The 23,461-nt window shown below is 41.4% G+C and overlaps 1 protein-coding gene across 6 annotated transcripts in view; it reads right to left on the bottom strand.

Moving 5' to 3' along the window:
- ARHGAP6 (Rho GTPase activating protein 6) overlaps positions 1 to 23,461 on the bottom strand; it is a 478,385-nt gene that overhangs the window by 77,501 nt on the left and 377,423 nt on the right. For 5 of the 6 annotated variants that reach the window (XM_075914907.2, XM_075914901.2, XM_075914913.2 and 2 more), the window contains exon 2: positions 19,220 to 19,379. In XM_075914907.2, the coding sequence (XP_075771022.2) occupies positions 19,220 to 19,379 (160 nt within the window). Of the gene's footprint in view, positions 1 to 4,590; positions 4,631 to 19,219; positions 19,380 to 23,461 lie in introns of those variants that run through there. The other variant, XM_075914954.2, reaches the window with a different exon arrangement.

Genomic DNA, 23,461 nt, shown 5'->3' with positions numbered 1-23,461 from the left:
GATAAGTTCACAGGCAATAAAACAGGCAGGCAGCCCCTCTCTCACTGGGGATTCGCATTGAGTGAACGCCTGGCCTGATCACCCAGACGCCTTGCACCCCCCGCTCTTGAGTCTTACTGAGCGTACTCCGAGTTGGTCGACCCGAGTGGAGACAGTTTATGAGCGTGTGACCGGTACTTGTGTTCCTGCTGTCTCCAGAACTGGTATAACACCCCCCCCCCCCCACCACCATCATCCCTATCCTAATTGATTTTTTAGTTGTCCTTATTGCTTGCCAAGTGACAGTGGCTAAAAAGTTATTAAGTTAGTTTATAAATAGTTGTGGTTTAGGTTTTTTACTGTTTCCTTGTATAAAGTTGTGTAAATAATCAGCCCTATGGATAATACCAGTGTTAATTCAACTGTTCCTAACCCCTGGGCAGTTATTGGAAATTATTGTGATTTAGAAAAGCCTCAGGGAATTGTTTTGTGTTGTCTGGCAATCTGTTTAATTTTTGTTCTGATGATTGTCTGGCGCCATCAAAATAAAATCAGTTTGTGCTTTTTGAAACCCCCAGTTGCGGTCTCATCCTTTCCGGCATCCCTTCGAACCTCGTGTATTACGGGGACTGACACCAGGCAGAGTGGAGCCCTGTACTGCAGTGGAGTTCCTGGCCACTGGAGGGAGAGGAAGAGCCCTAGGCTGCAGGGAAGCTGGGAGGGGGGCGGGAGGGTGTAGATCTCTCCCCTCCTCCTGCGCGATGGGGAGAGCAGAACGCTGGTTTCAGGGCAGCTGCCCGAAGAAAAGCAGACCCTCTGTCGCATTGACCTCTCCTGGTGCAGCAAATTCCCTGGTTTGGGAGAACACAAATCCCAAGGGTGCCGGATGAGGGAGGTACAACCTGTAGCATTTAAAAAGTTTCACTAAATGACAGAGTGACTAAATACCAGATTTGTGTATCTTTACTCATTTGTGTACCTTTACTACCCACTGAAGTCATTTGGGACTACTGGAGTAAGGTCCTACTCCAGATGAGTAAATGGACCATGAAAAAAATAAACAAATAAGAGGCAGGTGGCCTTCAATGCAGAGGAAATGTGTAAAAGTCACAGGAATTTCTAATAGTTTCCACTAAATTGTCCAACTAGGGAAAGTTCCCCTCCCCTCCCCCACGCACAATAGAACAGACAGGGAATTTGGTTCTCTAAAATGCACAAATGGCAAATACAACACTGGTAAGCCATCCTCACTCTCCATTTCTTTTTCTTAATTTCCTTCCTCCCTTTAGAAAGCAAGGCAATCATAGTACATGCAAAGAACTGCTGTAACACACTGTTAAGATTGCAGAGCTGAAACGACAAAGCCAGGAAATGTAGAAGCTAATGTTTCCACAGCAACATTAACTCACCCATGTAATACATATGAAGCATTTACCATTTTCACTAGCTGTTAAGAAATAATAAGAGAAAATTATTTATTGTAACTGAAGTTTCTTCAAGATGAATGGTCCCTACCTAATGCAGGTGCACATGTGTGCCATGTGCTGGAGCCAGAACTATTCATACTAGTGTCCACTGATCCTTGTACTGAACACAGACTGGCATCAGAATGAGACTAATACTCACCACCAACTTCACAACCCACAACAGAAACACTAATCCAGCAACCTATCTCTGCAACAAAGCACATTGCCAACTCTGTCCACACATCTACCCTAGTGACACTGGGACCTAACTACGTCAGCTACATCATCAAAGGCTAATTCACGTGCACATCTAATAATGTGATATATGCCATCATGTGCCAGAAATGTCCCTCTGTCATGTACACTGGACAAACCAGACTGATTATGCCCTAATAAATTTGTTGGCCTTTAAAGTGCCACCAGACTCCTCATTGTTTATACAAAGAAGGGAGTTTATTTCCTGTTTTAGTAAGAACCCCTTTGAAAGGGGTCACCTGAAGAGGAACAGGGCAGTGGGATGAGAAAGTGAGGGGGAGGTAAAATGGATAGTGTAGCCCAACGATATTATTTGTAGCACCCATTCATCCCTGTTGATAAGCACTCATTCAACTGAAAGTGAGAAAGGCGGGCAAATTGTTGCAACTTGCAAGGTAAAGAGAGGGGATGTGCCAAATCCTTGACTATGAAGCCAAAATTGGCAATTTGAAGATGAAAGCTGCTATGGATTTTTGTCAGGTGGGTGACCTTTCTTTCACCATTGTCTCTTTCTTGAAAATTCTAACGGTCTAAGAAACCAAGATAATTGCATCAGGTGGGATCTCTAAGACATTTATGATTTATTCAATTTTCTATTTTTCTCAGGAGTGGAGCTACCTAACAAATGTGATCCTGGCGTCTTTAGTAGTACGCAATGACACGTTGGTATTCTCCACAAACAGCTTCAGTCTACCAAACAGGAGATCCTGCACTGCATTCTGGACTTCTTTTGAGAGTCAGAATGCTCTGTGTATCATCACTGCTGTGGAGAGGGAACAGGCTGTAGTATCAGAGCTGCCTGAAGAGTTTCCTGGGCAGTAAAACTACCCCTCAGCAATGCTAGCCTGAAATTGCTCACTTTGCTCTGGAGGAAAGTGTTTAATAAAATAATTTTTGCATAGTTTGTAAAGTTATATTTGACCATCACTGCCTGATAATTCATGATGTGGAATTGTAGGGTTTCCGATGAGTAAGATTCTCTCCTCAGAAGATCCTGGCACTCCTGGTGTCCGTCATTTGGTATCATTGTTGTTTCCCCTGTTCGTTCACTACATCAACTACCAGAGAGTTGGGCAGAAGATGAGAAAATAGGAACTCAGAGTCCTTGGTGGGAAAATAATACTTTTCACTGACTCTCTTACATTAAGAAGTTATTGTGGCCAGGGCTTGCCAAATAGTTTTTTGCAGGTTTCAGTAGAGCTTCATTGATAGGAAGGGTAACTTTGGACAGTGTCACAAAATAAAGATGACCTAACAGGTTACTGAGATTCTCTGACATCCTCACAAAGTATCTATGGGGGTTTGCTGTCTGTTTAATGAGATTCTGAAAATCCACTGGTCACATATGGAGGAGGCCACATGCATGATGAGGATCAGAAGGTAGTCTGAGGGCTTTTATCTGCCCTCACCTCCTCATCCTCAAATGTCTCTTCTATTGTGGGGAAAAAAAGCTTGAGTTTCCTTAACATCTTCATAGAAGAGGCTTGGGGCCCTGGAGAACTATTGGAGTCCTTGGAAAACTTATTACCAATGTGGCAGACCAGGGGAACGGGGAGCAGAGCAGAGCAAAGCCGCGGAGCACGCGGCCAGCTGACAGCCCAGACGCATCTGGGCTGTCCGCTGCCCACGTGTTCCGCCGCTTTGCTTCCTCTCCCTGGTCTGCTGGAGACCAGGGAGAGGGAGGGCCCCGTTCGTAACTGCGGATCCAACATAAATCGGATCCGCGTAACTCGGGGACTGCCTGTACAGAACACTACCTCACAAAATCCATCCTTAAATAAACAATAGGAAGATTCAGCATTCCCTTTGTCTCGTGGTCATGATATAATCTCATACAATTAGGTTTCTCAAGATGGCCAACAAACCTTTGGCATGGAAACTTGTATCATCACAGATGCACATGCATATTTGGAGCATCAGTAAAAATCTCTTCCTACAGAAGCATACCTACAGTGAGGTAGAAATATTTCATAAAAGTAATTCTTTGAAAGCTGGCAGTCCCACTCACAGCATATCCCATATTTCATCATCTGTATGAACGTGTCATGACTCTGTCAGCAAGGCCCTCTGATGTCTCTATCCATTTTGTACAGTGCCTAGTGCAATGTGGTCTTGGTCTGGGGCTCCTAGGCAATACAACAACACACATAATAGATAATAAACAGAAAGACAATGGTACCTCTTCAGGTAATGAGGCAGAAGACATTTCTCATTATGAACAGAAAGAGCTTTGCATCTAAAATGCTGATTCTGTCTCTTAGGCCTGAGGGCATGACCCTGTACAGCACTGGAAAAATGTGTTGCTTGCATAAACACAAGGTTAAAAAGTGATTAGCGGCACAGGGAAAGCTGGGGAAGTCAATCTGATAAGCAGGGCAGACAGGGCTGCAGTCCAGACTTCAAGTTCAACCTGTCCAATAGTGGGAGTAAAACTTTCACATGTAGCTTAAACACTTCATTAGCATGATAAAGATAAGGGTGCCCATATCACTTCAAGGTTAACAAGCCCATGCTCCCCATCCTGTCTTTAAAACACTGCCCATTAACCAAAAAAAGCGGGCTGGGAAACAGAAATAAAGTTTTCAAGGGAAGAAACAGATAGAATCCAAACTGAATTTTTAGCATGCCCCAACAGCTCTTGTTAATTTCACTATCAGCAGAAAGTAAAATTCACAGCTTTTTAGGCAGGCTGCCAGAAGCTGAAAGCCCTGGCTCTCTGTATCTCTCCAGACCAACTGCCAGGGAGGTAGTCGGACATGTAGACATGAGGCCACATAGCTTCCCTGCTGCCCCTCAAGCTCGGCTGCAGCTCCCCAGCTGCCTGCCTGTCAAGTTTGCTCCCACCCTAGCAGCAAAAAAATAAAAAAAATAAAAAAATAAATAAACAGACCTGAGCCTTCCAGGTGGGAAACAATCCTTTAGAGGTTTTCCTAACAGTAAAAAAAATCAACGTTTTTCATCAGAACTTAAATTTTCTCATGGAGAATTTCATTTTCTATCAAAAATAATTTTGACAGAAAATTCCTGATCAGCTCTACTCACAAGTCTAATAGGTGAGGAGCATATATGAGATAAATGTGGAGAAATGTGTCTAGTTCTTAGCCTTGTCTCCATGCATAGCTTCCATTAATGTTTGTACTCGAGTGCAACAAGCTTGCACTCTGGTGCAAATGTTAATGGAAGCTATGCAAGGAAACAAGTCTAAGAACTAGACACAATCTTTCACAAGCTTGCACTCTGTATGAGCACACACAGGATCATGGAGCAGATATTTGTGTAGGACACAAACAAAGGCAGACATTAGCATTGATGAAAAGACAGTCATTAGCTTCTATATTTACAGTGCATTGGTTATGCTAGCATAAATGCATGAATGTCTTTAAAGCTGTTGTCAAACTCTGTAACTGACAAATTTCAGAGTATAGTTTACTTAGATTCTTCCACTGTTTTAATATTTTGAAAATACATAATACCACAGTCAAATATTAGAACACAATGACCGAGTTGGAGCATATTACAAAAATGCAAGCAGAGATAAAAATCACGGTCACTCTTATGTTAAAGAAAATGTGTAATGAAACATAATGTACAGCAATGTAAACAAAAAACCAATTCAAAAATCTGTTCCCTGCCAAAGTAAACAAAAAGCAGAGAACACTTAATTCCAGATTCCCATTTTATTCATCGCTGAACAGAAACATACTGGGTACAGAATGAAGAACAGTACAATAAAAGTTCTGAAACCTAAGCTAATCTACCTTTGCTTGATTTTAGTGACAGTGTCTTGTTTCAATCGCTAAATTTTATTCTTATATTGCCTTTGATTCAAAGCACCCTAAGATACTAAGTCACCTCACAGCTGCCTAATTCCACCCTCACGAAAAAATTCTATAGAACTCCATAATACTGATTTTCTGTGAGCAAGAATATAGCATATTATAGCTTATGAAATCAGTTAAACATGCAGACAACATCAGAGTTGTTTAATTTACAAGCCATTCAGCCATGCGCAGCTGCATGCAAGAGCAGAATAAGTTATAATCCCCTTCTCAGAAATGCAGGATTTTTTACTTAGATCTACTCCAAGGCAACTTTAGATGCTTACATTAAGTCAAGATTAATTTTAATGATGATTATTTCAGTGATCTGTCAATTATATTTTTGTAGGTATTATTCAAAACATAAAATATAGCAAATTTCCATTAGCAACTAGGCTTGTGCCCCAATCCCCACACCTGTGGTATCCTATTACTGTATTAAAAGAAATTTGTTCAAAAATCTGTTATTACTGATGCTATTTTATACCACACTAATTGCTGATAAAGTACATGATTAATTATGTTGATAAATATGCTTATCATATGCAGTGGTAATACTACTGCAAAAATATTTTGGTTGAAACATATGGTCTTTTTTGCCATCTTCAAATATCATCATATTAGCAGTTTGAAGTCAATTTTGGAAGCATAAGAAAATGTGATAGCTCACATTGGTATTATTCTTGCATTTTAGCCTAGTACATTTAAGATACACTGAAAATGAACTCACAAGTACAAAGTAAACATAGGGTATTATAACTACAATGTAAATATACTTTGGAATGCAGTGCATAGTAAAACACAAACACTACATAAACATAACAAGAAGGTTCTGAGAAAAGCTAACAGAGGCAAGAATATTCATTTCTGAGATTGACATTCTGGTCTTAACCCAACCTGTTGTACCCAAGGATAGAAGAAATCCAAATATTGGGCTATCATATAGGGCTCAAAATTTAAAATTGGGTATATCAATCTCATATCTGAATCATCAGACTGATCCTCAAGTGTGCAAAAAGGTGGAGTTAAACACCAAAATACTTGATTTGTTTGAAGACTGGGCCCAAAACATTTACTACAATCTTTCCCTTTGTAAAATTTTCATTGGTTAGTAATCTTAGAATAATACTGGGTTGTTAATAATAATAAATAATGATGCGTTGGAAATAATAATCTTCTGAAGGCCTTTTCTATTTGTATAACCTCTAAACTAGGTGAATCTACTCTTTGAAATGTCAAACAGTGCACAAAAATAAAATTGTTGTTAGGTATATATCCTCTGTTCCAAGTATTTGGGGCCAGATGGCATTTTATAAATGTCTCTGTATTTAAAAGAACGTGTTTAATGAAATCACTAACATAAGATAAACTGAGCATGTACCACTCAAAAATACATTTTTCTAACGGATCCAAATTTTGGACTGTTCAAGGTAAACAAATGTTTCCAACCAGAAAAAAAACAGGGCTTCGTAGTTGGGTTTATCCATTCACTTCCCTCAAACTTCTATTGAGGACTCTTTCCCCTACCTCAGACTTCAGGATCCTCCTCACCCAAGAGCTCTGGAAACCTTCATTATCTTAGGCCATGTCTTCACTAAATGGAAGATTGACACTACTGTCAACTTAGCGAATCTAGTTAAGACTCACTAAATCGAACTCAGAGGGTGCCCCTGTTGGCGGCTGGTTTTCCTGCTTCTGTGAGGAGTAAGGGACACCAACAGAAGTGCTTCCTGTGGGGATGACAGGGAAATTCAGAACAAGGTATGTCAACGATGAAATTAATGTATCTTGATACGACGTTCCCTTTTAGTGTAGACTTGGCCTTAGAAATCTTCTAGGGATTCTCCTTAACAACCTGCAAATTGGTTCCATATGTTTTGGGGTCTTCTCTTCTTGGACCTACATGATTCACTAGCTGGAAGACAGTTGGCTATGACTGACTTGCTTTGGGGGGGGAACAAGGGGCCTACACTCACCTAGCAGGGTGATATTACCTCAGTGGCAGCAGGGGTGCCCAGAACATGAACCTTTGTGTTAAGTTGCCTGAGGTTTACCTAGCTACAGACTGAGTCACTTGGGCTGTGTCCAGACTCCATGCCTCCGTCGACGGAGGCATGTAGATTAGCCAGCTCGGAAGAGGGAAATGAAGCCGCGATTAAAATAATCGCGGCTTCATTTAAATTTAAATGGCTGCCCCGATCTGCCGATCAGCTGTTTGTCGGCAGATCGGGAGAGTCTGGACGCGATGCCCCGACAAAGAAGCCTTTCTTCATCGACACAGGTAAGCCTCGTGAAACCAGGTTTACCTGTGTCGATGAAGAAAGGCTTCTTTGTCGGGGCATCGCGTCCAGACTCTCCCGATCTGCCGACAAACAGCTGATCGGCAGATCGGGGCAGCCATTTAAATTTAAATGAAGCCGCGATTATTTTAATCGCGGCTTCATTTCCCTCTTCCGAGCTGGCTAATCTACATGCCTCCGTCGACGGAGGCATGGAGTCTGGACACAGCCTTAGTGAACAAGTCTTTTCAACTATGTGCAAGAGTCCAGGGGGCATTTCAGCTCGAAAACAAGACAGTTAGTTTTTTTAAAAAAAGTATAGTGTTTCTTAAACTGCAGAAACTGTCTGGAAATGGGAGGAATAGTGGCCATATCAAGCAGCCCTCTGTCATCAAAGACAAAAGTGCTTTCTGGACTGATAACCTGAAGATCAGAGGGGAAAGGAGCAGGTATTCAGCCCCAAAATAAGTTGAACCAATAAGGAAGGCAGGAGTTGTGGGCTACCACTTGAGAACTGAATCTCCCACCTCAAAAATAAAAAAACAAAGACTAAGTCAGACATCACAAGTGAGAAAGGAATTCTCTGATTTACAGGTAGAAATGGGTTGCTGGTGATCAAGGAAGAAGGGTGTAAAGAGGTAAGAGTGTAATATTTGGAGTACAAATATAAGCTGAAATATCGTCCCCATTCTCAATCTTAACCTCACAGGAATACAAGTTTCCAATACAGGTTGAACCTCTCTAGTCTGGCATCTCTGGGACCTGACTGGTGCCGAACCAGAGAATTCGCTGAACTATGGGAGATTAATATTACCAGCAGCATTACCATCTCTTCCACTGCTTACTAGGCTCTTGGAAGACATTTAGGGGTAAATAAGAGTTAAATAACAACAGAGCACACAGGGAGTCCGGACTGGTGGCTGTAAACAAACTTTATGGGACCATGGGAAATTTCTCCACACCCATGAAAAGTGGACATCTGGCTAAAGAAAATCATACTGGACCATAGATGTTGACAGGGTGCTGGACTACAGAAGATCAACCTGTACAACATCTATTTCTAATAAATTATTATAAAGCTGCTGTATTGTGATACTCCTATAACCACCATAAAACATCACCCTCTTTGTATCTCTCCCTTTCTGTGACACTTGCAAAAAACTTGACATAAAGGTAGGCCACCGGCTATTGTACTAGTTGGTTTGCTTTTCTTGTGCTCTCCCATCTATCTGTCTGTCTGTCTATCGATTTCAAACAATGTGGGGTTAGATCCATCTTTTTTGTAATTTATTTGTACAGTGCCTAGCATAATGGATCCTTCATTCATGATTAGATTACTGCAATACAAATAATAATGAATTAGAAGAAAAAATTGTCTAGAACAATGTAATACTTTAAACTGATTTAGAGCACAGAAAAATAATGAGCCTATCTGCTTATATTTTACTATCAACCAACATATTTCTAGGATAAAAGAATTGTCCTAGACCTTCAGAAAGGTCACTTCAGCTGTGCTTCTACAAAAGCACATGGTATTACTACATATTCAGCTGGAGATTTAAAGCAACATCCACATCACAGGCATATATAAAAAGAGGAGGGTTTTTTTTCCAGACTCAATACAATAATTATTGGCTGCCTCAGCTTGTCAAAACTAATCATAAATAAAACTAATATACAAAAAGCTGTCTGTGTGTGCGTGGCTGTTTTACTCTGAAGTGAGTTTTCTGCTTGTGAAATGTGCCAAACACAACTGTACAGCATAGACAAAAGTAGGACAAATGTCACATTAGCCTGCTCATACAGCTAAGTCCCCACTCAGACGGGCCACCTTTACAACTGACAAAGCAACACACTCTCCATGCTCATTCAATTCTCAGCCTTTCTGCTGTGACTGTCACACAACCCTACTAGGAATGGGTTGAAAGACTAGTGTAATGCTTTCTGATCATGTCCTAGTGCTGGGTGGTATGGAGAACAAGTTGTATCATGCTGTTGAAGAGATCTATAATGATATTCGCTTTAGTGGTTCCTAAACTTTTCAGCATCACTGCCCCTTTTTGATTTTTGAAAAACCCTCACATCTGCCCACCCCCCTCCAATAGCAAAACTTGTTGAGCAAAAAAAAAGGGGGGGGGGAGAAAAAAGGAACCTGACCTGGGCAGCAAAACTTGATGTGGGGGAGGGTTGTTACTATTAAAAATGTGTACCTTATTTCTACTTTGTATTTATCTGGCTTCTGCATCCTGCTGTTGGCTCTTGCTTTCCCTGCTAGATTTAGAGTACAGAATTCAACTAAGTCACTTCTCAATCTTCCTTTATATAAAACTAAACAGAATGAGTTCTCGAAATCCTAGAATCATAGAGGATGAGAGTTGAAAGAGACTTGGGAGGCATCTAATCCAACCCCCTGCTCAAAATAGAACCAACACCAACTAAATCATTCAAGCCAGGGCTTCGTCAAGCCTCACCTTAAAACCTCTAATGAGGGAGATTCCACCACCTACCTATGTAACCCATGTCAGTTCTTCTCCACCCTCCTACAGGGTCTGGGACTCTCGGGTCTGGTAACATCCGTGGTCCGACAGGACCATGGATGTTGCTAGACCAGAGAGGGAGTCAGGACCAGAAGGAGTCTGGCAGCAGCAGGGGTGACCAAGGTTGCTGGCCAGCAGGAGGAACCAGGGTCAACGGCCAACAGCAAATGCAATCAGCGGTGGAGGCTGGTGGCAAGGCCGGAAGCGGAGCTGGGACCAGGTCCAGCAGCAGGGCCAGGGAGCGCAGTCAGGCTCAGAGCAGGGCCAGGGATGGACTGAAAGGGGAACCTGGAGGCTGGCGCTCTCTACTCCCTTGGAGAGCCTGGTAGCAGGGGGCCAGGATTAATCTTCCCTGGTCTGGCAAACTCTCTTGTTTGGGTCTGGTCAGGTCCTGAGGGTGTTGGACCAGGGAGGTCCAACCTGTAGAGAAATAGTTTTTCCAAATATCCAACCTACACCTCCCCCCCTGCAAGTTGAGACCATTACTTAGGAGTGGGCAAAATCTGGACTGGAAGCCAGATCCAGCCTGAAAAGCATTTCTCTCTGGCCCACCCAGCTAATTAGCAGTGTGAGAATACTTACAGCCCGCAGTGTATGTTCAGCTGCCCCTCCCCTCACTTTGCTCTGTCCTGCAGCCAAGCTGCTCCCAAGATTCCCCTGCTCATTGTGCAGAGGAGGGGATAGGTTGGAGGGAGAGGAGGGTGTCCCCCTGTTTCTGTACCCCAGATCTGCAGAGCAGGGGTCAGGAGAGGGAGATACACATCGGAGCTGCTCCAATCTGAAGTATGAATGACAAGTGACTCTGAGCAGTGCCTGACTTAAGAGGCCTGCCCCTTTCAGGGTGGCCCCAGGGCAAAAATTATTGCCTACCCCTGCTTTGGTGTACCTCTGTGCCACTGGAGTGCAAAATGGCCACGCTGCATAATGCTGCACAAAAAGCATGGACACCCACTGGCACAACCAAGCAGAATCTGGGGTAGGGTTCTCCTTTCCCATCTCTGCAGCGGTGCTGGGAGCCTGTGGCATGTTGCTGTGGGAGTCAACACCGCTCCAGCTGGGGGATATTGGAGATATTTCCATGACTGTGTGTGATGGAAAGTCTGATACATGGTTTTTATTTTGCTACACAGACAGAGAGGGTGGTTTTATCTCCCAGGATGCCTCTTTCATTTTGTAACATGGCATTTCAAAACTGACTGCAGTCAGCCGGATTGTTATCATGGTAATAACACAATTTGGCTAATTGCACCAATATGTTTATTGTGCTGTTATGTTGCCTGTGTGATTATGGCATGCAGCCATGTTACAAGTAAGAAATATAATGGAGTAATTTTCAGGCAGCCAAGGGAATTATTCATCTGAATGTGCACACAATTCTGTGAAAACATCAATTATTTTTCATACCACAGTACTGTTTGTAGATTCTAAACAAAACAATTTATATTTGTGATGTCATAGATTTACTTTAGGGAAGAATCAATGGCATAGAGGAAAAGGTATAAGAACATTTATATAGATATAGATATAGATATAGATATAGATATAGATATAGATATAGATATAGATATAGATATAGATATAGATATAGATATAGATATAGATATATACTGGGCAATTTGCACAAAAAACAAACCACTGTAGTCAATGGACAGACTCTCACTGACAGCAGTGAAACTGGATCAGACCCAAAGATGTACCTGGCCCTAAGTGGTGTGTAAGTGCATGTGCAGAGGGCATATGGGACTTCTCCTTCTTTATGCCCCTGGGAGGGGCAAAGTACAGTGAGGCAAAGGAAAGTGCAAAGTGGGAGCGAAGAGCCAGGCTTTTACTCTAGGAAGCAACAGCAGTAGAGCAGTCTGGTCCCAGAAGGCAACTGAAACCATAGCATTTCACATGAGGGCACAGTGACTGCTCTTTCACAGAGCTTGGGGAGGGTCAGTTTCTGCTTCAGTTACAATGCACCCTGGAGTTTCCACTAGCAGAGCTTCCCTGGAGCTCCCTGCAGACACCCAAAATTGCAAATGAAGCGGGGTTTTAAATATCCTGCACTTCATTTGCATAATCGCGTTATGGCGCTATTGCGGAATAGTGCTATTTTGAGAGAAAAAATGGGGTTATTTTGAGGGAAGAGTTTGTTGCAAGGGAAAGTTCCAGGGTTGGTATTAGTGTGGTATGTCCTGTGGTTGTTGGTAAGAATCATCCTGAGGTTAGGTGGTTGTCTATAGGGGTGTGTCTAAACTACATGGCTCCATCGATGGAGCCATGTAGATTAGGCTGATCGGCAAAGGGAAATGAAGCCACGATTTAAACAATCGCGGCTTCATTAAAATTTAAATGGCTGCCGCGCTGATCCGACAAACAGATGATCAGCTGTTTGTCGGCTCAGCGCGCTAGTTTGGACACTCCCCTACCGACCTGAAAGCCCTTTATCGACCTCCCCGTTATGCCTCGTAGAATGAGGTTTACTGGGGAGGTCGATAAAGGGCTTTCATGTCAGCAGAGGAGCATCCAGACTGCCCTGATCTGCCGACAAACAGCTGATAGGCAGAGCGGGGCAGCCATTTAAATTTAAATGAAGCCACGATTATTTAAATTGCGGCTTCATTTCCCTTTTCCGAACAAACCTACAAACAAACAAATAGACAGAGCCATGAAGTTTAGACGTACCCTAGGAGACTAAACCCTGGTGCCAGCTTTGTCCACATATTTACTCTGCTGACACCATTATTGGACCTAATCATGCCAGTTACAAGATCAAGAACACATATTCCTGTTCATCCAGAAATATAGTTTATGCCATCATGTGCCTAAAATGTCTGTCTGCTATGTATATTGGACAAACTTCTCAGACACTTCGCGCCAAAGAATTAATGCACATATAACAGACATCAGGCTTTCTCCCAGAGAGAAAACTGTTGCTTGCCATTTTAACCATTAACCAGACTGACCATTCTCTCAATGACCTTAAAACATGCATATTGCTTCAAAGAGATTTTAACTCTAGACTTCAAAGAGAAGCCTCAGAACTTTCATTCATGCTTAAATTTGACACTTTACGTATGGGTCTTAACAAAGATGCTAATTATCTCACCCATTACAAAAATAGCTTCCCCAATTATCACCCCTAATGTCATTACCTCATAGACACTAACCTTCCCCCCTCACTCCTTCTCTGTTCTTAAATCTGATTCATCAATTTTATATGTGTTCACTTTTTTTTGATTGTATCACTTTGGTATATATGGTCATGCCAATTTTCTTCCACATATTGATCTGAGGAAGTGGGTCTGGCCCACGAAAGCTCATCACCTAATAAACCATCTTGTTAGTCTTTAAAGTGCTGCATAGTCCTGTCTTTTGTTACTCCCATCCAGACCTCACACTCTCACCCCCTCCTAAATCCCACCTCCCACTGAGATCCTGCATCCCCATCTCTATCCCACTCACTGGCAGCCCTGTCCCACACACTGAACCCCTCATTTTTTGATCCATCCCACAGCCTAAGGAGGGCACAAAATCCACTAACCCCAGAAGAGTTAATCTGGTCGATGGGAAGTCCTGAACCTCAGTCCTCATCAGTGAGAGTTGGAGGGTTTTGGAGGGTTTTTTTGCTTCTCACTTGTGCGGTCCTCAACTGATTTTTCTGTGCGTCAGTGGCCCCGACCCAAAAAAAGGGTACCTCTGTGCCACCCTGGCCATAAATAAAGACAATGTTGAAAACTTTTGTGCTTGACAAATGAATATTTTACTTTATTTAAAATGAAGTTTGGTAAACTAGCATGAGAAAGTTAAAATGCTTAATGTGTTTAATAATTTAAATTAATATTTCCTTTCTTACTGGTTAAATTAAACCATTCTCCCTAGTTGCAGGACTAGCAAATAATAATAATGTAATTAACATCAAATTTCCATTAGCAACTGGAAACTAGGGCATCCGTTAATCCAGCCTTCCTAATGGGGCAACTGGTGCTGGCTGTGGTCACAGTGACGCTCCCTGGGTGGGCGGGACTTGAACCCAGAACCAATGTCCCCAGGCCAATGCCCTAACCAGGCAGAATCATGAATGGTAAGTGACTCTAATCAGTCTGCGGTCTGCGGAAAGGTTTGCTTTGAGCGGGGATGGGGAGGTGGATGACCCAAAGGCCACAAAGTTCGATAACCACTGCTCTAAGACATGCCTTTGATGCAAAATAGCACTGATTCAGTTTTCCAGATTTTAAGCCGCTGCACTATTTCTTCCATTCAAAAATATGTATGTTTAAATTAGAAGTGGAAGATTAGTAGAATCGAAAATCCAGGGTAACTAGTTTCAGCAATTGTTTATTTACAGCTTGCTAAATCAAAGAAAGGGAGAGAAATGAAAAAAAACCATATGATTTGAACCTAGTAGCCTCCAATTCAACCTTTTGTCATATATAATTAGCCTTCATTTACAAGCCTTCAGCTGGCTTTCAATCCATGTGAAAATGCTCGCATACAAGCCAAATGGAATTCCTTATGAGATTTTCATGACTTTCAATTTTTTTACTGAAATTCAGCTAAAGCACATTCTCTTCAATTTTGAACATTATGATTACATGCAATTTTTTCCCATTCTTCTGGTAGACATTTTTCCAATTCTCCAAGGCTTTTCAGAAAAAAAAATCAGAGTGTTTCAATGCATTAAAAAAATTCCATAACGCCTGAGAGTGTACATCATTCAGATTTTGTAGTATGTACACAGTATCCAGTTTTTCCAGGATCCTCTCAGCTGAGGTTTTTCAGCAGCTGTATTTATGCAAGCTTCATTAGTTCCTAATTGTCCATATATTTCCTCCTTACTTATCTTGTTAAAGACCAATTACTAAAGTATTTCAATAGCTTAGCCATTTGTGCTCAGCACATTGATAGCTGCTTTATAAATATCTAAGTAATTTTAAAATTAGCATCAATTTCATTTCGTTCCTAATGTATTAATGGGCTTGCTTTCTCTCCATTAATTATTATGTGTTATCTCTATGCCTTTTGCTCCTAGACTCCCATTTAAGTTTGAAGCCCATTTGTGCCGGGACTGCACATAAAAAGACACAGTCACTGCCCACAAGGAATTCACAGTCTACCATAACATAGACCAGTGTTTCCACTCCCACTTATATTTGTAAAAATCCTTTTTATTCTCTTTAATCCACACTCCACTTGGCTATCATGTAATAATTTTGCTGTTGTGATATACTTTTTATTCTGCAAGCCTTAACTGTCTTTGTTTATCCTTGGTTGCTCTCTCTCTCTCTCTCTCTCTATTTTCATGACAAACTCATTTGTTTTTTTAAACTTTACATCATTGGCAATCTCACATAAAAAAAATGGCTGCTTTTTGGGTTTTGTATTTTCCTTTTCAGATGAATTATAGACGATTGTGCACCACAATGATGGCTACTTTTAGTCTGTCAAAGATATCTTTCAAACTCATACACTTTAAAATTATTTTATGCTTAGCCGTCTCACCCCACCATTGCATCTCTTCGCCCTCATCATACTTCTGGTATTAGAAGGCCCCAATTTAGGAAAACGGCCCAGCACATGTTCAAACCCATCCAGTTTCAGCAAAGCATTTCTGGTCATGTATAACTTTTAGGATGTGCTTAATTTCTTTGCTGAGCAGAGAACTTCATCTGCAGGAGTAGTTATTTTTTGTCAAAGTCCAAACTTCATAGTCAAGGTACAGACTCCAGAGAAACATTTTTCTCCGTAAGTACCCTTGTTCAACAAACACATACAATATTGTGTAAAATACCCAGGGCCTATTGGTTATATTTTTAGAGCATTAAATGAAAAATTAAATCAAACCATGTATAACCAAAAAATAAACTCTAAGAAAGATGTAATAAATTACATCAAAAACTTTAAGAAAGTTTTAAGAAAGTACATAGATAAAATGTCAAATAGATGAAAAATTAGTATTAAAACACTTTCAGAAAACTGTTTTAAGCTTTTACTTTGTTTTGAGTTTGCAAAATAACATTATCATAGGCACATAACCCCCAGCCCTGATGGCCCCTCTCCCAGCTTAGATTTACCAGATTTCAAGTTACCCAAAAAAGAACATTGATGGGGTGGGAGGCCTGAAGGGGAAGGTACATGGGATGTGCTGCCATGGTACGTGTACTAGGAAGTGGAATTTGGGAGGGGAGTTGCTGGTAGGAGTACCCGCAGCCTCTCTTGAGGTAGGGAGTAATGCTGTTCCCTGTCATGGTGGAAGACACAGCACCAGCCCCTCCTTGCAGTCCTCTCTCCTTCTCCAGAGCAAAGAGTTGGGGCCTGGTGCTTCACGCCTCTTGCCTGGGCTCTGAGTCCCTGCGGCAGGGCAGACACCCCAGCCAAGATGAGCTTGGCATTTCTGCTTTCGTGATAATCCAGGCAGCATAGCTCTCTGCCCAGAGAGACTCCCATCACACCGCTAGTGCCTGCTTGTTCACCCCTCAGCCCACTTGCCTCATTCCTGCACTGTAGGGAGTAGAATGAGCAAATGGGGTGGTAGCTGCACAAACAGCTGCCCATGGACACTGCACCCCACAGCCTGGCCCAGCTGCTCACTCCTTGGTGGAATAGGGATGGGAAACTTCTGCTAGGGAGGAGGCATGGCTCCACATGGCTTAGCATGGCTTCAGCCCCATCCCCTTTTGCGGTCCACTCAAAAGTATTTGGGTGTCTGGATTTGGCTCCTGGTCCGCCTATTGACTATCTCTGATCTACTGAATTGGAAACTAAGGAAGGAGTCTGGCGGGACCTTGTCTCTCTAAAAGTGACAGCGACAGCAGCTCCTCAACCCAAACAGGAAAAAGAGGCAGGGAAGGCAAAACTGGTCTAAAAATATTTCTTTGCATATTTTTTTCTTTTTAAATATACTGGAATGGAGAGTCGGGGATAAGTAACCTACAAGACTTCATGTTCAAATCTATGTTTTTACTGCAAAAAATAAGTGCATTTTTGCACTGCAATGCTAATTTGAGGTAGCTAATTTGATTGTCAATGGATTAGCAGTGCTAATTTGATTGTCAATGGACAATCCAAATGCAGACAAGGGATAGGTAGTTTTTAACTTCAATGCAAATAGTAGAGGTAAATGCATATATACTGGACACAGAAAAAACAACAACAGAGGGCTGCTATTAGAAGCACATAGCCTCCTGCCTTGATAGTTTTCATGTTGATGGTGGAATGGTATTTTTATAGGGATGCAATGTGATCTAGAGGAAAAAACAATGGCCTAGAATTTAGAATTCGGGTTCTAAGCCTGGCTCTACCAAAAGCCTTTTGGGCAACCCAGACCAATTCATGTCAACTTTTTGTTCCTCACTAAAATGGGGATACTGATTCTTACCTCCCTTTGTAAAGCAATTTGAGATCTACTACCAAAGAGCAACGTACCATTTTCTGTCTTTGCAATCATAATTTTAAAATAAATAAAGGAGTTTTTATAAATTTGCTCTCTCTCTTGCACACATTTAAACATATATGTAAGTATGTATTAATGAATGTGTGCTTCTGTGTATATACTCGCATACAGACAGATAAAAGCAATACCCACATCAGTTCTGAGCCTACAGTGTCCAGAGTTCATATTCATATTCTCCAGTGCCTGGAATTACCAAGTTGCCTTGGTCAGCTCTGTTCATATTACATAGGAATGAAGGAAACTCGGACAGGGTGGGTATGAAGAAGCTGTATGAACCTACTCCACTCTAGCTGCTCTGTAACCTGCCTCCATTTTCACAGGATCTCTTGCTGGTAATAGGAACAGAAGTACTGTGAAGATGCTAATTTTTCAAATTGAAACATGTCAGAATATTTGATCTCCTGTGTCAGTTAATATTCTTTACCCCTTGAATTGTAGCCATATGATATTGCAGTGTTGGTGTTATCATTTGAATGATCTATAATACTTTAGTCATATCCATTCAATCTTTTTCTGAGGGGGCACGGGAGCTGTGGTGGTACTCAGAGAATCTATTTCTATCTGCCTGCAAACTCATACAACAACTGCTCTGATGTTGCTAGTAATTGTGGCTTTATAAAATTTGGCAGAGATCTGAGGTAATTTCTATAAGTTTTTAAGAACAGTCAGCTTAGTGCCTTTTATTTTGCTCATATACAGTTTATTATTTCTATTCACTAGTTGCATTTGGTGTTTTGATTAACTTCCACAAGCTTTGATGTATTAAAAAATTGGTCCTGTGGTATCCCTACACATGTGTTGTTGCCACACCTGTGAACAATGTCCTGAGTTAAATAAAGCTAAAAGGTGTGAATTTAATTGTTTCTTTTTATCTCTTAAACAAGCACAAACATGAAGAAATGACAGATAAAAACAGGCTTGTAGAACCTGATTCAAAGTCCACTGAAAGCAATGGTAGCCTTTCCACTGACTTCAATTGATTTTATATCTAGTCCACAGTAACAGGGATAATGGTTCACAAGAGTATGCTGAATTTTGATTCTGAAATCCTCCCTCCGCCAAAGGAAAGGTTGAGCTAACAGGTCAATTTTTCAAAAGCAAGTAGTGATTTTGAATAGGTCACTGTTTGGGTGCCTAATTTTAAGGGTGCCTTAAATGGGTCTGATGTTCAGTTAGCACTAAGCACTCACCTTCTGAAAATTAGTACCCTTTAATGTTTCTCAGGTTGGATACCCATAAATTGAAGCACTCCAAGTCACTAATTACTTTGAAAATCTTAATAATTTACAACAAGGTTATTATGATCAAGGAAAAATGTAATATATAATCATGTCAAGCAGTGACCAACATACTTTTCTTTTCGTTTTACTATGATATACAGTTTGTGGTTTACCAAATAAATGTTTAAACTTTCACCATCCTGAACAGAAATGGTTGATGGAATCCTTACCTTTGGGAATAGTAATCTGACAACCTAGGTCGCAGTCCTGCTGCAAATGATAAAAAGCCACTTCCTGTAATCGGGCACGCTCCAACTCTGAAAGGCTTTGAACAGGAACTGACTTCAGCCGAACACTGCGCCCCGACATGCTGTTCCAAGTGAAGTCACCCTACAGGAAATCAATTGAAAAAACATGAAAAATCATATACACAATTTAATGAACATATCCTACTCTTTTATTGGTTAAAAAAAACTAACACAGGTCCCTTCCCTTCAAAATTCACTTCTTGGACAGTCCTGACCTTTGAAATATCACCTTTGTTTTCACAGAATCAATCTATTCAAAAGAAACCCCAAAACAAAACAAAATTTTACCACATCTCTTCTACCTGAAAACATTTACCTGATATTGTTGGAAAAACACTAGGATTCCTAAATAACGGAGAGGGAGGGGAGTAACTGAATTTTCCAAGTTTAGTTCCTTTGTGCATTTGACAGCACTTTGTGTATACTCAGTTTTACACTGAGTATGTGTACAATCAGTTCAACATACAAAGAATTTACTCAACTCTATAGTACACAGTTTATTTTCCACAAGTTGTTGATCCCTTTGTGTGTGTCTGTGCAGAGAATGTACCAACCAAACCCTACCTCTTCCCAACATTTCCCCTCTCCTACTCATACCTAGATTTATGCTCACTGAAAGACAAGTTACTCAACATTTGTCTAAAGAATCCTAAATCTGTGTTAAAGTAAATGTAACTATGCAACATGAGAGGCTACATATTCAATAAATAATGATTGAATTAGAAAATCTAATCAACAGATTTAGCTATCCTGTGTCCCTATTTTGGTGATATATAAAATATTATTCCATAGGCCAATATTTTATTCTGATACAGTAAGACATTACTTCAGACAATCAATAAGAGTAAAATATATATATTTGCTTCAGGACTAGCCATGGAATTCAAACTAAAATTCACAATGGAAGCAAAGTCTAAGTGGACATTTTAATGGCATTGGCACAGAAAGAATCCCTTGGGCTCTTGAACAAATTCTGGCCAAATTAAAAGTAATGGTTTAGTTGCTTGATCTGAGACTAGATGACCACAATGGTAATTTCAGTCTTTATTTAATATATAAAGGAGAATGTTTGTAAGTTTGTGTGCTAATAACTTGGACACTATGGGTGTGTCTAAACTACATGGCTCCGTCAATGGAGCCATGTAAAGTAGTTTACTCAGTGAAGTCAAAGAAGTGGGAATTTAAATAATCCCCGCTTCATTAAAATAAAAATGGCCGCCACGATGTGCCGACAGTCAGCTGATCCGGCACAGCACGGCAGTCTAGATGCGGCGTGGTCGACAAGGGAAGCCATCTGGGGGGGGGGGTCAATTGGGGAGCTGCCAGGATTCAGGAGACCGTACAGGAGAGCTTCCACCCCGAGGAGCCCACAGAGCCACCCCAGTCCTCCCCATCGGAGGATCGTACTCCATTCCACCCTCACCTCCTTCCACTTACCCCTCCCTAGCCCCCCTTCCTGGTGTAAAAAATAAAGGACACGTGTTCAAAAATAGAAACTCTATTTATTTAACAAAACTGGGGGGAGGGGATTAACCTCTGGGGAGACTGGGAAAAGGAGGGGGGAGAGGGGAAGAGAGAGGGTGGGAGAGAGGAGAGGGAAACCTGGGAGGAGGGAGCTGGAAGAGGGAAGCCAGGGGAAAAAGGAGGAGGGGAAGTATAAAACTATGGTACGCCATATCTTCAGTACTGTGTACAGATGTGGTCTCCTCACCTCAAAAGAGATGTTTTGGCCTTGGAAAGGGTTCAGAAAAGGGCAACTAAAATGATTAGGGGTTTGGAACAGGTCCCGTATGAAGAGAGGCTAAAAAGACAGAGACTTTTCAGCTTAGAAAAGAGGAGACTGAGGGGGGATATGAAAGAGGTCTATAAAATCATGAGTGGTGTGGAGAGGGTGCATAAAGAAAAGTTCCTCATTAGTTCCCATAATAGAAGGACTAGAGGACACCAAATGAAATGAATGGGTAGCAGGCTTCAAACTAATAAAAGAAAGTTCTTCTTCACAAACCAAATAGTCAACCTGTGGAACTCCTTGCCACAGGAGGCTGTGAAGGCTAGAACTATAACAGAGTTTAAAGAGAAGTTAGATAAAGTCATGGAGGTTGGGTCCATGGAGTGCTATTAGCCAGGGGGTAGGAACTGTGTCCCTGGCCTCTGTTTGTGGAAGGCTGGAGATGGATGGCACGAGACAAATAGCTTGGTCATTGTCTTCTGTCCATCCCCTCTGGAGTAGCTGGTGTGGGCCGCTGTCGGCAGACAGGCTACTGGGCTAGATGGACATTTGGTCTGACCAAGAACGGCCGTTCTTATGTTCTAAGCTCAGGGCTCAGGGTCGGGGGTCTCACTGGACCAACTTGATTTCCATGTAAACCTGCTCCTGGGTTTGCATGTGGCCTTTGGTGGCCAGGCTGGCAGCTATCCTGCCCTTTATCCTAGTGAGATAAATAGAAAGGAACATAAACACTGTCAAATCAAGTGTAAAAATGCAATAAGAAAAGCAAAAAAAGATTTTGAGGAACAGCTAGCCAAAAACTCAAAAAGAAATAACAATTTTTTTTTAAGTACATTAGAAGCAGGAAGCCTGCTAAAAAACCTGTGGGCCCCCTAGATGATCGAGCTATAAAAGGAGCAATCAAGAACGATAAAGCCATTGCAGAGAAACTAAATGATTTCTTTGCTTCAGTCTTCATGGCTGAGGATGTTGGGGAGATTCCCGAATCTGCACTGTCCTTTGTGGGTGATGAATCTGAGGAACTGTCCTGGATTGAAGTGTCATTAGAGGAGGTTTTGGAACAAATAGAAAAACTTAATATTAACAAATCTCCGGGACCGGATGGCATTCATCCAAGGGTTCTAAAAGAACTCAAATGGGAAATTGCTGAGCTATTATCTGTGGTTTTTAACCTATCCTTTAAATCGGCTTCCGTACCTAATGACTGGAAGGTAGCCAACGTGACACCAATATTTAAAAAGGGCTCTAGAGGCGATCCTGGCAATTACAGACCGGTAAGTCTAACTTCAGTACCGGGCAAATTAGTAGAAACAATAGTGAAGAATAAAATTGTGAAGCATGTAGAAGAACATAATTTGTTGGACAAAAGTCAACATGGTTTCTGTAAAGGGAAATCCTGTCTTACTAATCTATTAGAGTACTTTGAAGGGGTTAACAAACATGCAGATAAGGGGGATCCAGTAGATATAGTATACTTAGATTTTCAGAAAGCCTTTGACAAGGTCCCTCACCAAAGGCTCTTGTGTAAATTACATGGCCATGGGATAAGAGGGATAAGGGTCCTTTCTTGGATTGAGAACTGGTAAAAAGACAGGAAACAAAGGGTAGGAATAAATGGTAAATTTTCAGATTGGAGAGGGGTAACTAGTGGTGTCCCCCAAGGGTCAGTCCTGGGACCAATCCTTTTCAACTTATTCATAAATGATCTGGAGAAAGGGGTAAACAGTGAGGTGGTACAGTTTACAGATGATAGCAAACTGTTTAGGATAGTCAAGACAGAAGCAGACTGTGAGGGACTCCAAGAAGATCTCCCCAAACTGAGTGATTGGGCAACAAAATGGCAAATTAAACTTAATGTGGATAAGTGTAAAGTAATGCACATTGGGAAAAATAACCCCAACTATACATACAGTATGACGGGGGCTAATTTGGCTACGACAAATCAGGAGAGATCTTGGAGTTATCGTGGACAGTTCTCTGAAAACTTCCACGCAGTGTGCAGCGGCGGTCAAAAAGGAAATAGGATGCTAGGAATTATTAGGAAAGGGATAGAAAATAAGACCCAGAATATTTTACTGTTCCTGTATAAAACTATGGTACGCCCACATCTTGAATACTGTGTACAGATGTGGTCTCCTCACCTCAAAAAAGATATTTTGGCCTTAGAAAGGGTTCAGAAAAGGGCAACTAAAATGATTAGGGGTTTGGAACGGGTCCCATATGAGGAGAGGTTAAAATGACTGGGACTTTTCAGTTTAGAGAAGAGGAGACTGAGGGGGGATATTATAGAGGTCTATAAAATCATGATTGGTGTGAAGAGGGCCGATAAAGAAAAATTATTCATTAGTTCCCTAATAGAAGAACTAGAGGACACCAAATGAAATTAATGGGAAGCAGGTTTAAAACTAATAAAAGAAAGTTCTTCTTTACACAGC

The sequence above is a fragment of the Pelodiscus sinensis genome, chromosome 1, assembly GCF_052426305.1.
Source record: "Pelodiscus sinensis isolate ZL-2025 chromosome 1, ASM5242630v1, whole genome shotgun sequence".
NCBI classification, from domain to species: Eukaryota; Metazoa; Chordata; order Testudines; family Trionychidae; genus Pelodiscus; species Pelodiscus sinensis.
This window is presented reverse-complemented; position numbering and strand designations above follow the sequence as displayed.